Consider the following 13,231-nt stretch of genomic DNA (forward strand, 5'->3'; position numbering starts at 1 on the left):
TATAAAAATAGTATTATTCATTTAAGTGGATGAGTCATTTTGAAAGGTTGTAGCTGTAAAGAACTTTATTCCCTATCATTTCAGCCGAGGTATAAAGTTATTATAAACATGAAGCAAGGAAATACTTTTTCCTAGTGTGGTCTAACTGAGTTTATTTCTCATTCCAACTATAGAAATGCAGTTGAAATTAAATATTGATTCAGACAGACAAAATGTCAGACAAAAACATAAAACATCTACCTACTGTATATCAGTGTATTTAAGCCCAGAATGCTTATATCAGATCATGAGAAGATGCTCAAAGCTTGCTTCTTTTTGTTTTGCTTTTTATTCTCAAAAGGTTCCAACATGGCAACACTGAAGGGCATGTTCTTTCTAGTTACTAGATTAGGATCATTTCAGGCAAAGGGAGGATGTCAGAAACTGAACTGCGAGAAAATTTCCCCTCCCTTTTCTTTTACAGCCCAGCCAAGGCAGGGGTGTAGAAGTATTTCTTAGATGACTGCATTTTTCAGACAAACAACTTCTTAGATGCCTTAATTTGTTACTAAAGCTGTAGCCTATTAGCTTTGTGTCAAACCATTAATTCGATCCCTGCATTTTGAAACAGACTGTAAGCCTACAAAATCAGCCAGTGACAGTTACTGTTGTCATTTCAGTTGGCAAAATTTACAGTCACCGACTAAAGCCTGCTTTTATCAAAGATGCATTATTTCAAAAATGACAGGCATAGCAACAGTTACTAAGGGCAGGGGTCAGTGAACAGTCAGTTGAAACTGAAATGATCTGAAAACAGCAACCAAAATACTAAGCACACTCTAACAAAAAATAGCCCACATTAGGATAGGTTAGCTTACAGGTAACAGCTAGTTAGCTAGAAATACAAATGGAAAAGGTGAAAGGTGGAAGGACTCCGACTCCACGTCGAGTCAAATTCTCAGGTAAATTTCTAAAAAAAATTAAGCTAGTTAGTGTTAGAATGTAGTTAGGTCACCTGCCAGATTCAAATCTTTGTTTCAGATCGACTCCACTAGAAAATAAATATTTAAGCTAATTTAGCTAGCTGGTGAAGCTATTAAAAAAATGCATAAAAAACAGATGTCCTTTGAGAGATTGTACTTCTTAATTTATAACCTTGTTAGCTTAGATAATATCATCAAAATGATGGGATCTGTGGACGTACTTCAGAAAGTTGTATCTTTATTTAAGGTCCGGGTATCGTCGGATAATTCGTAATTCATTTGTAATTCAAAAACCAAAAAAGGGTAAATCTGTTCTTTGTTTCAAAACACGATACAGAACGATAGCGGAAGCGGCTACATTAGCCTACCCATGATCCTCAGCGACCGTTGCTATGGTGAAGACGCCAGCGACAGCCTTAACATATAGTCAGTATAACATTATATAGTACTGCAGATTATTGGTTACGATCGGGATCAACGTACTTTACTGTACACTGAACTGTAAAGAAAATAATGTGTCCTATGGACAAAGAAACGAAGTGTGTGAAATATATGAAGGTGACAAGACAATAAATTGAACATAAATAATTAATAAATAATTACATGATGTAACAACGGAGGTTGAATAAAATGCACAATCTAAAGTCCAGTTTGATGAAAATTACCAAAGTGAAAGTGTAGGGCTTAAATGAGGGATGTGACATGTAAAGTTCAGTTTTATAACCCCGTCTTCATCCCGTTTACACACACGCGCGGCTGTCGCTGGCGTCTTCACCATAGCAACGGTCGCTGAGGATCATGGGTAGGCTAATGTAGTCGCTTGACAAAAATACTTGATTTCTAAACTAAAATTGCACGGTCTTTTGAATTTGGTTTTCTGGATTTTTGTTGGGAAACAAAAAAGGAAAAAATCACGTGACTTCCGTTTTTGGTTTCAAACCATAGACTATAAAAATATGGACGTAGTTACCATGACATCACCCGTTAGTTTCTGAAGAGCGGTTTTGAAGCTCAAAGTGAGCTACTCCAGCCGTCGCCATCTTGGCAGTGCGTGACGCTGCCTAACTCCCAGCCAATCAAAAATGGGCAAAGAGGCGGGCCGAATAGCTGAAACAAGCCACCTAGCGGCTGGCGGACCTGTCGCTCAAAGCAGCCATGTCCTTCATTATGCATAACTTTACGGCTTAATAAAATTTAAACGGGTGAGTTATAAAAAAAAATCTCCCCCCGTACAGTTGTCATGAAAGGGGAAATTAGCTACAGAGACCAAAACCGTTGTTTATACCAGACTGTAAACATGTTTATTTCTGCTGTAAAGTTGGGCATTTTAACATGGGGGTCTATGGGGATTGACTGGCTTTTAGAGCCTCAAGTGGTCGTTCAAGGAACTGCAGTTTTTGGCACTTCCGCATTGGCTTCATTTTTCAGCCCCGGGGGTTACTGCTTGGATAAAACGAATCGGCAAAAACCAAAAACGGGCCGGGTTTGATTGGTTTTTCGTTATTTGATTCCGACACCAAAAGCAGTTTTTTGTTTTGAAACAAATAACCGATTTACCATTTTTGGGTTTTTGAATTACAAATGAATTACGAATTATCCGATGATACCTGGACCCTGGTCCACCATATATCCACTTTCACAAAGTAATAACAAAGCTTGATTTTCATTTTTAGAGAAACAGATTGAAGCAGAGGACAGTGCAGCTAAACAGGCCTTGGACAGCCATGACAAACTGACAATAAGACTAAAGCCTCTGTGCAAGCCAGGACTACCTCTGGAGGTAAAGGTTTACTTTATGCTGACTGTTTCACTAACAAATGAGGATTTTAAATTGGGAAACTCTTTCTTCTAAATGAGGAAGTTTAACTTAAAGTATTCAGATTTAAACTTTTTTCATTTTTTCTGCACACTCAGAGAAAAATTGAACACGCGAAGCGGGAGAAGAATGTCTTAGTTAATGAGTACAACAGACTAAAGTTTGCTGCGAAGGAAAAAGAAACAAAGTTAAAGGAGCTGCAGGAGTTATTGAAAACAATGGAACCAAAGACTACAGATGACAACAGTGAAGATACAGCTCAACAGGTACATGAGCTCTCAAGGATACTCCTGGGCATCCACCGTCAGCAGCACCCCCACAACAACATGGTAGCTTTAAAATATTTCAAGCTTTTGTCCACTTGAGGGAAGCAGAAAACACAACATGTGACATATCACCACCATACAGCAGACAATGGTGCAACGTTAGCATTCATTTGGAGTTCTGAATTCAAGTCCAATATTCACTCTTCTTTTAACTCCTACAAAATTTATCTTTGGCTGCTCAATGCTCCACTATGTCAGCTAGTCACTTACATTGTCTACTGCTGGGCAGGTGGGTTCATCTTACCTTTTGTCACTGAAAACAGCTGCCTGCTACTGCTGGAGATCAGGTTGATGAGAGTGAGCCAAAAGAGGCTAAAAACCTTGGTGGAGCTGCAGAGTTGCTGAAAATTCTCTGTAGATTTGTTGAGGACACTTTCTTTAATTAGTTTTTTGCCATTTTCCATTTTATACCTTTTTTAGTTGCGGTTCGTGGTCGGTGTCTTAACCCCTGAGTGACACAAATCACTTGAGCCATTGTTGATATAAAAAAAGATTAATGCAGCTTTAACTCAGCATATGAACTATGTTGCACACACGTCAATAGTCTGACCTGTAAACTCATATCAATATTAACTAATATAGTTGAACTATGCCTGACATACTGTACCTCCTCCCCCAGGCCCAATTTCTCTCCCCCTTAGGCTAAAACTGCAATTTAAGCTAAACTGAGTGAGATTTGCAATTTAATGAGACATGTAAATGAAATTGACACATTGGATGCCTGTTAAATGATAGACTCTTAAAAGGAAGTGGGTTTAGTTTACATTAATTGAAACGTTTTTCTTCACTACTTTTGCACCTCTTCACCTGTTAGCAAGCATCCACATAAACTGTTCAATGCAACTCACTCTTTTGCACCATTAACAAGGAAAACGAATGCTGGATGAATCAGTTTACATTTCGAGGTGTAGCATATCTTAGCAGACAATCTAATCTCTTTATTACAGACTTTTAACTCTTTGTTTTATTTTGTAATGTCAGCAAATAAGGCAGCTGGAGAACAACCGAGAGAAGATGAAGTTGAAGATCTTAGCGGCTAAGAGAGTCCAGAGCACTTACCTGCACATGCTTGAGCACCTGCAGCAGGTGATGGTTGGGAGGTTTGGGTATCCTTAGGATTTTATCAATACTGATACTTAATGAGTACATACTGATGAGAGGGATGATATGAAATTACCATTATTTTTACTTTTGGAAGAAATTATGAGAATAAACATTTGTAAGCTCTATTGCAGCTTCACTACAAGTTTCACTTTATAAGTGCCCTAAACTGTAAAAATATTGCTTCAGAACTAACAGGAATAACTACAACTACAACTACAATTACTCCTTTGTTATTTATTAAAAATGCATCAGCAGTTTTTATTCAAATAATTAGACAACAAACAATCAGACAGACATATCATGTGATTTTATTGGGTAGCTGCTGTGTGTGAGGGATCTGTAATATGAAACCTGGTGCTGCTGTGAAGGACAAAATAACTCATATTTTGAAGCTGTGAGGCTGGTCTCTGTAAAATATAACATGTCAGTGAGAGATCTGATGAACTGGGTAAAATTAACTCACTAGTGAGAACTGACATGCTCTCAGCGAGGCTTGTGAAAGCAGGAGTAAGGGTTAAGCTGTCTAACTAAGTGCAAAACAGAACTCGCAATTATGTAACATACTGTATTAATGAAATAAATCTGTTTGTAATGTACTAAAAGTACCACATTGAGATGCTGGTCCTTGTAGCCACATGAAAAGCTGCAAGCAGCCGTGTAACCTGTGGAATAATAATCGTCTCCATCATCTGATGTTTTCTATTTGTAATGCGGGCAGGAAGTCCGTGGGATGTTCAAGGTCCTGGACCAGAAGGAGCGTGCGGTTGCCATTGGACAAGCGGAGGTGGACAAAGCATGCAAAATGTTCCAGTCAGCAGCAGCTGCTGCAGAAAGCGCACAGGTAAGACGTCACCACCACAAACCACAGCGAGGATTTCAGACCGGTGTTTGAGGGCATGCATTAGTCTTTCAGAATCTCGGGGAAGAGTTCAGTTATGGCTCCTGGGTAAAGACTATTCAGGAATCTGTAGCACCTTCCAGAGGGGAGGAGGACAAAAAGATGGAGGCCAGGATGGGATCAGGAGTCTCTGATGCTGTTTGTGGCTCTGTGGAGGCACCACATCCTCCGATGTTGGCAGGGTCGTGTTGGTGATTTTCTGGTTCTGATTTAATGACTCTGGAGAGACTTCTCGTCATCTGCAGAAGAGCTGGCGTACCGTAATGAGACGCAGTAGGTGAGTGTGCTTTCTATGAAGCAGTGATAGAAAGACACCAGGAGATGCTCAGACAGGTTGGCCTTCCTCACCGTCCTGAGGAAGTAGAGCTGCTTCCGTTTTTCACCAGAGAGGCGGTGCTGGTTGTCCACATGAGGTGCCCAGGAATTTGAAGCTGGACACTCTTTCCACTCTGTTTATTGAACTTCACCGCAAGGATTTCATGGTCCTACATGGCCTGAAAAAAGCTTACGGTGTCTCATAAATGCAATCAAGCTGTCAGAACAAGAAGTGACACAATGTGAAAGAATTCCTTTATAATGAAGGCTGCAGTGCTGTAAAATTCCTTGTACTAATAATAATAAAACTGATTCTCAGAGTTGAAAATGTGACCTGTGTTCTTTTCTTTCTTTTCACTCCATCAGGACGAGATGTTTCAGATGGAGAATGAGATAATGGAGAAGAAGAGACAGATGGAGAGTGAGCTGAAAGAGCTTATGGAAACATTTGGGCGTCCTCTCAGCCCAGCAGCACCGAGCAGACAGAAAGAGCGGGTGAGTGGAAGAGGAACGTATCTGAGATTGTGATGAAGGTCAATAACAAGATAACTGTTATGATTGATTTACTGTACGTTCATTTGTTGTCGGTATCTGTCTTTTTTCACATGCAGGAAGTTGAAGAAGGGGAGGAAGAGGAAGAGGAAGCACACTCAAGTCCTGTTGAAGGTATACCAACAAAAAATCATTTTTACTGGGACCATCGAGATTCTCGTTGCAGTTCCAGTTATTTGGCCTCATGCAAGAATATTTTCCTCTTCTTTCCTAAACCTCTCATATGAGTGTTCCAGGTTGGATTCAACAAACTGTCTTAACTGTCGTAAATTACTCGTTTCAGCCTGACGAGTGTCACCTGCGTTCATGAGATCTGATCATTAGCATCATCGACGCCCAAAATGTCCATATAAGGCAACCTGTTGCTCCATTTGTGGGCAAGTTTCATTCACAGAAATGTTAACAAAAAGTAGATTTCACAAGAATTTCACACTGTTGAGTTTTAAGTCCTGCTTTCAGAAATCAGCAGACAAACAGTGTCAGTGTCAGTAGTAGAAAACATTCATATGATGACATAGAGCAGCGCTGGTGGTTAGAGGATGTGACAGTGGCTGAGATATTAGAAGAGAGAATATTATAGTCTACAGGTGATGTAGTGAACAGTGAACAGAGAGCTGCAGAGACACAGAGGCAGCCGACGGACTGAGAGAAGTTGCTGCACCAAAATATGACAATAAAAATCATAAAATCAGTAAACTGGCCATGATGATGATAATATGCTGCATGAATTTTGAGTATTTTAGTTGATTTCAGGATCATATTTAAGCTGAGACATTATACTGAACTCATACAACAGGTCTAGACTGCTGGTAAGTTCTCTTTGTACCCAAGAGAAAATTCTCTGTACAAGAAAACTCAAGTGTTTCCTGCATGAGGTCAGTTGTGTTTTTAAGTGCATCTGTGAAGCACCTTTTAACTCTGAGACTATATTTATCAGCTAACGGCTAAAAGCAAAATTTGGACTGAAGTGGAAGATAACCCATACTCCTAAATAAATGAATAATAAACTCCTAAATTTATCTTGCTGCTTATAAAATATTGAAGTTTAGAGTTAAGAGACTCTTGATGAAACAGACTTTTCTCAGAGATGTTTTGGAGCGACTGTACAGAATCTCATTGGTCAAGATGAGTAACTGGAGTAATACATATCATTCAGAATAAAGTAGTAGTGTTTGATTTGAACATTTGATAGGATGTTACATCTGTTTTTGCAACAACACAATTAAACCTTCCATGCATCTTTATTGTCTGCACTTATAAGTGTGGTACTGAATTCTCCTTGTGACATGTTTCCTCTTATTAACCAGCAGCAGAATTTGTTTCCATGTTGGTTTATATTTTCTATGATATTCCTATGTTTATAATTATATCTTCTAAACATATTAGATTGATGACAATTCCACACATTTTTAATTTTATCACAATTAGGAAACATATCACTAAGTAAAACGTCATCAGAATAATAAAAAAAAAAAAAAACCAGTATGACAGCTGGAGGGTGAATTCTTGTCTCTGATTGGCTGTCTGTCCCTTGAACATATACTGTCCATCATCCTGCACATCGCTGTAAGTAAACAGATCAGTAAATGTCTTATTCTTTAACTTTAACTCTTTACTGATTTCTCAAGTGTATTTCTAAGAAGTTTGATAAATACAGGCCCTGATTTTGGTGCTTTAGAAATATTTTACTTTCTTACTTATCAGTGCATTTTTCTTTAAATTATTGCAGTTATTTTCTAGTTTTCTTGCAATTTTTAATTGACTTAAAAAGATTTACCGAAAAGCTCAATTCAAGATCTTACTTGTTATATTTTTAAAGCTTTTAACCTCATCTAAGTTACTACAGGGAGTATAATATTAAAAACTGCATGTGCTGCCTGTGTCTTTTGTAAATAAAGACACAACATGATAGAATAAGGGAGCTTCATGCTACCATCACTGAGACACAATTATCTTATTAGAATTCTTCAACTTGAAAACGCAAACATGAAAATACATTATTAGTACAACACCAGCACTATCTGTAGAGCTACCTGTCCCCTCTGTCTAATGCATGTCCCACTGAGATAATACTGTAAACATAAATAAATGATGCAATCATGTAGTTAAACTGTTGATTCGTGTCTCTGCAGCTCATCACTGTTACGACATCTGCGGTGCTTCCCAGTCTGACATGAAACTGGTGGAGGATATGGAGTCTCTGAGAGAAGCTCTGGGCTGCGCTGACGTGCAGGTAGTCGATTTAACTCAACTCACATTCACATGTATTATTAATGAGGCAGTTTTAGTTTTAGACAGACTTCCTGTAAAGTGTTGTACACGGAACAAATGCATGAATAGAAGGACGGGGACACAAATAGAAAAATAAAATAAGAGGTAAAAGGTCTAAATCCTGGTACAGGAAACAACTTCAGATCCCTGTGTGGGTTAAATAAACACCAGGTTTATATAGTAAGACACTGTGGGGAATACAACAGCTGCTACAATATTTCACAGTGTTTACAACATTGTTTTAATGTAACAACACAAACCTCAATGAGCCCATAAAGTTAAGATTTATAAAAACCTGCAGTATTTAACATTTAACATTCCAGAATAATGACATTATATAAAGCTTTGAGTTGTTCATCTCATGTAATACTATTACAGAGCTAAGAATCCAGTCTGTAGATTAAAAAATACCCAGTTATTTAAAAAAAAACAACCCAAAAGACCGTTTGGAATGTATTTCCAGAAGGCTCTTTCTTTTCTTCTGTTTTTGGGGAGGGGGGGGGGTAGAGAGAAGGGTATAACATGCAGCAAAGGTCCTCGGGCAGAGTCGAACCGGGGATATTGCGATCATGTGGCATGTTCTCTAACCGTTTGGTTACCACGGCGACCCTCAAAGACTCTTTTAACCATCTAAAATATTCCATCTGCTGCATGATAATAAAGATTTTCATCTTCTTTTCTAAGTTGCGACTCTGTTTCCTAATACAAAAAAAGATGGCAGCCAAAAATGACACATCTCCTCCCTCAGTTTCTACAATGTGAACCAAAAATTGTTCAGTTATATTGTTATATATTGATGTTTCTTACCAGGTTTTTTTAAAAATATTTTTTATACAAAATAACACATTCATATTGGATCTGGAAATACCTTCAACAAAACAACTTGTGTTTTCCAAAGATGGTCGGGTATTTGGTGGACGGCTGGAATATAATAATAATACATGAGAGGCATAAACTGTGATTATACACTGTATGTAGTTGGTACAGTATTACAGTATATGTTCACTTGGTATACTTCATAATAAATGTCTGATGTATTGTATGCATTTTGTGAGTTTGTGTTAGTGAGTCTTTGAGGGATGCTTTCTGATGTGTTAATGTATTAACTTATGTCCTACACAGTTATGATTGTACACACACACACACACACATACTGTATATAGCCTGTATCAGGTGGTGTGTGCCTGTCTTACTAGGACCTAGTGAACAAGGTGGTGTCTCAGCGGGCTACCACACAGCAGCTCCTCACTGAGATCACCCAGTGTGAGGAACTGGTCAGGCAGGAGGCCAGAACCTTGGCTGAACTGGAGCTGCAGCATGCAGAACTCAAGTTCAGTGTCAAACCTGCAGCTACAAGGTATCGTCATTGAGTTTTCCATAGTGTTCAAATGTTAATATCATAGTCAAGTGTCATGTTGAAGCTTTATTTGTCACCAATTATAAATAGTGAAATATGTTGTACAGCCAAAATGGGTCAGACTGACCTGCTATATGTCAGATTTGAATGTAATTTAAGCAGCATGAAATTACTTTCATTGTTTTTGGAAATGGCACAAACAATCTAGTCGTCTAGTGTAGTTTTTAACTTATATCAGGACTAGTTTAAGACTTAATGCTTCACAGACAATAAACACAGATAAGCACAAAATGTAGCATCTCTCGTCCACTCAATCTATTATAGAGGCAGGGCTGGTCACATGATACGAGCCATCAATCTGGGTTAGTGCATCCATTTTTTGATTCACATGTCAGGTAGTAGTTTAATGCCTGTAGCTGTGTGGAGGGTTTAATAATGAGGATGATGATAATGTGAAAGCGTCTCAGAGCTGGCAGCCTTTGCGAGGTCGCCTGTGGCTGGATGGAAGATTTATCAGTCTGGCACGGCGAGGAAATCTCTGTTAACGGCGTCCTTTTGTGTGCTGCGATGTTGGGCCTGATTGATGTCTTCGCTGATTTCTCCGGAGATCTTTTCACAACACTCTCTCCCGTCACTTTGGGACATTCTCAAAGTGTTTTTGTCGCGCGGTAGCATATTCGGTATCTGATCCGCTTCCTGCGCTTATCACTAAATCTTCTTAAACATCTGGGACAGGGACAGTTTGTACTGAAGGGAAATAACATGAGAAACGACAGTTTTGCAAAGGAAGAATTGTGAATCTCATCCTACAGTGAGACATTATTACTGACATGTTTACGGGTCGCTTTCATTGCTTTTATAACGTAGGGACAGACGGACTGTCTCAAAAACTCCATCTGTTTGTCTGAAGGTTTGACAAGCTGAAGGAAGAGACGCAGGCGAAGCTGGATCTGCAAGTGGATCGTGTTCAACGACTGCAGGCCGAGCTGAAGCAGTCCCAGGACCTGTTGGACACTGTTGAGCAGGGCGTCGGAAACCTCTACTTCAGGATGAGCTGCGTGCCCGTGGAGGTCTGGACCATGAAGAGTCCTCTCTAGACTCTCACTTTCTGCTCTGTACTATATTTTAGGAAACTTTTTTTACTCTTTAAAGGTGAGATTCAGGTTTATCTATCTTAATACAGGACTCACATGCCATATGTACCTTGATGGCGTCATGGGTAGCTGTTGTCTGTCCTTCTCTCTATACCGGCTGTGAAGAAATGAGATTTATCTGTAAGAAGAGTCCAAAAACATAGTTGTGTTCTTAACGGATAAATCTTAAGATGCACTCAAAAAAGTCAAAAAAACACCGGTGCTCTTGAAGAAAAGGGCGGGAATCTCCAAACATCTGATTGTGTTGCTCGTTGTTCTTTCTTCTTCAGGGGCTGCCCAGCGCGCCCTGCACTGACAACGTAGACAAACTGAAGGACATCAGCGCCCGTCTGCCAACGTTACTGCAGAGAGCGTCAGAGCGGAAACCTGTGATCAGTAGCGAGGACCAGGAGAGGGTGCTTAGTTTCTCTGTCCGCTCTCATTACCTCAGTTCTCTGTTTTGGTCTGGAGGATGGGACAGGCCAATGTTCTGTATCTGTATCCATGTTGTTTTGTGCTGATATTCCATATTATTTGTAATATAGCATAATATGTAATGCAGCTACCAACACCCAGTTTTTTTTTTGTGCAGATTTCAGCAACTTGAAATTGGACAATGTTCTAATTTCTATCTTTCTATCTTGATTTTATTGATTGATTATCTTGATTTTTATTTTAAGACATTTCATAGGTGTGACCATAAACCTGCCAGTTCTGGTCTGTGTGTTAACCCCTAATAACCCTCTGAGTCTTTTACTTCTTCAGGTTTTCAGTTTTCTGGAACTGCTCAACACGACGGATTCGAGGAACAATAAGAGACCAAGTACCCCTATAGGTGAGGAGGAACATACAGAACTTATTATTGTTGAGAGAAATACACAAGTATTGACTGAAAAGTGAGATCTGGTAAGAGGAGTTCTGAGTCCAGTTTGGGGCAAAAAACCCCGCAAGAATCAAGGTTTAAATACAAATGTCTTCATTTTTTAAAAATAGCACATATATTGCTGAAATATTATAACGGGTTAGAGCACTGGTTCCCCACTATGAGGTCACCAAAGCTTTTGGTCACATTCTTCAATAAATATGTAAAATAAACAGTGAAATTCAAGATCAATATTTTCTGATATATGTATTTTTTTCTAAAATGTGTATGTTAAGTTGAAAATAAAAAGCAGCTTACCTTCTCACAAGAGTAAAGACGTGGTGTTTGTTACAACAACCAGAGCTACTGACACATTTTCCAAGAGAAGAGAACACTGAAAACAAGAAGAGACAGTTACAATGAGCTCGCCATCTTTCCATTCCTCACAATATACCCGTCAGAGACCGCTTTAGCACTCTGGTCACCATCAAAGCAGAACAAACTGGACATGCACGATGACTACAGTCACACCTGACATCCCATCATTGGCTCAAGACATATAGGTGTTATAGTGGTATGAATAAAAATATGATCATAAAAAAGTGCCTTCTTCTTCTCCTCTCTGATGCACTGCAGCATTAATACAAAACATCCATAAATGTGTCAATTGACTTGTTAGATCAAGGATGTGAAAGTTGGAAATGTCTTTAAAAATCATATTTTACATAAAAGACTATCTGTCATTAGTGCCTTTGTCTTTCTTTCTTTCTTCATCCCAGACACCTCCCAGCTCAGTGATGATGGAGAAGAGTGCTCTCCGTCCCGCGAGGAGATCAAACGCAGCAGCGTTAGACTGGTTGAATCCCAGCAGTCCAAGAAGTCCTCGAGGAGAGCCAAGAGGAAGGAGTAGACTAATGAAATAAACAGCAGGGATTTTCTGCTTTGTTTTTTTTTTTTACTGCTCATTTGATCATCACTGATCAGTTGGCTTTAATCCAGAGTGAACCAAACCTACAACTCACTTTTATCCAAACTCAAAACTCCTTTTCTGTTTGAGACTAAATCAAAGTAACGAGTGGAATTAAAATAAATTATAGAGGCTTTAAAAATCCAATTTCCTGACCTGGAAATATGTGACACCTCCTAAATGTAGCTGTCCCAGTTTAAATAAGCCACCAGGTGGCAGCATTTAAAGAGAACAGACACATGTTGAGCCTGACGCTAAGTTTATCTGGCCGGAGAAGCAAACAATCTGGCATGGACTAAGCATGTCTAACTAAAAAAAAAAAGTATATTATATGCTAAAATCTTATCTGGGCACATGAAGAATCAGGCTCCTGAAGTGGTGACAAGGTTAGATTAACTATTACAGTGTTTAACAATTGTTTCGGTTCAATTTTCACAACAGCGTTTCTATTAGTAAAACTGCTGTACTCCTGATGTTGGCCTCCAATCTGTCATAGCACACAAATGAAAACATCTGTATCAATGAATTTGAATCACTGTTGAGTATGAATTTGTATAATTTCTTCAAAATTATACAAATAGCAACAGGAAAAAAGTGCAATTTATGCAGAAGTCAGTGTTTGAAATGAGTGAGACTGACTTTCATTTCATTTTTTTAAAAAATAATCT

General features: G+C 38.9%; 1 protein-coding gene across 2 annotated transcripts; it reads left to right on the forward strand.

Annotated features, from left to right (window-relative positions):
- Positions 1-728: 728 nt before the first annotated feature.
- LOC122989377 (MAR-binding filament-like protein 1-1) lies at positions 729-12,534 on the forward strand. Of its 2 annotated transcripts, XM_044362225.1 has the most exons (13): positions 729-941; positions 2,636-2,742; positions 2,877-3,044; positions 4,086-4,190; positions 4,927-5,049; positions 5,788-5,916; positions 6,033-6,087; positions 8,106-8,206; positions 9,441-9,601; positions 10,512-10,671; positions 11,025-11,150; positions 11,500-11,569; positions 12,376-12,534. In XM_044362225.1, exons 1-13 carry the CDS (start codon positions 887-889, stop codon positions 12,504-12,506), a joined length of 1,491 nt encoding a protein of 496 aa, XP_044218160.1. In that variant the 5' UTR covers positions 729-886; the 3' UTR covers positions 12,507-12,534. The 2 variants fall into 2 exon arrangements, with proteins under 2 accessions (XP_044218160.1, XP_044218170.1); XM_044362235.1 differs by lacking the exon at positions 2,636-2,742.
- The last annotated feature ends 697 nt before the right edge of the window (positions 12,535-13,231 follow it).

This window comes from Thunnus albacares, chromosome 2 (genome assembly GCF_914725855.1).
Source record: "Thunnus albacares chromosome 2, fThuAlb1.1, whole genome shotgun sequence".
NCBI lineage: Eukaryota > Metazoa > Chordata > Actinopteri > Scombriformes > Scombridae > Thunnus > Thunnus albacares.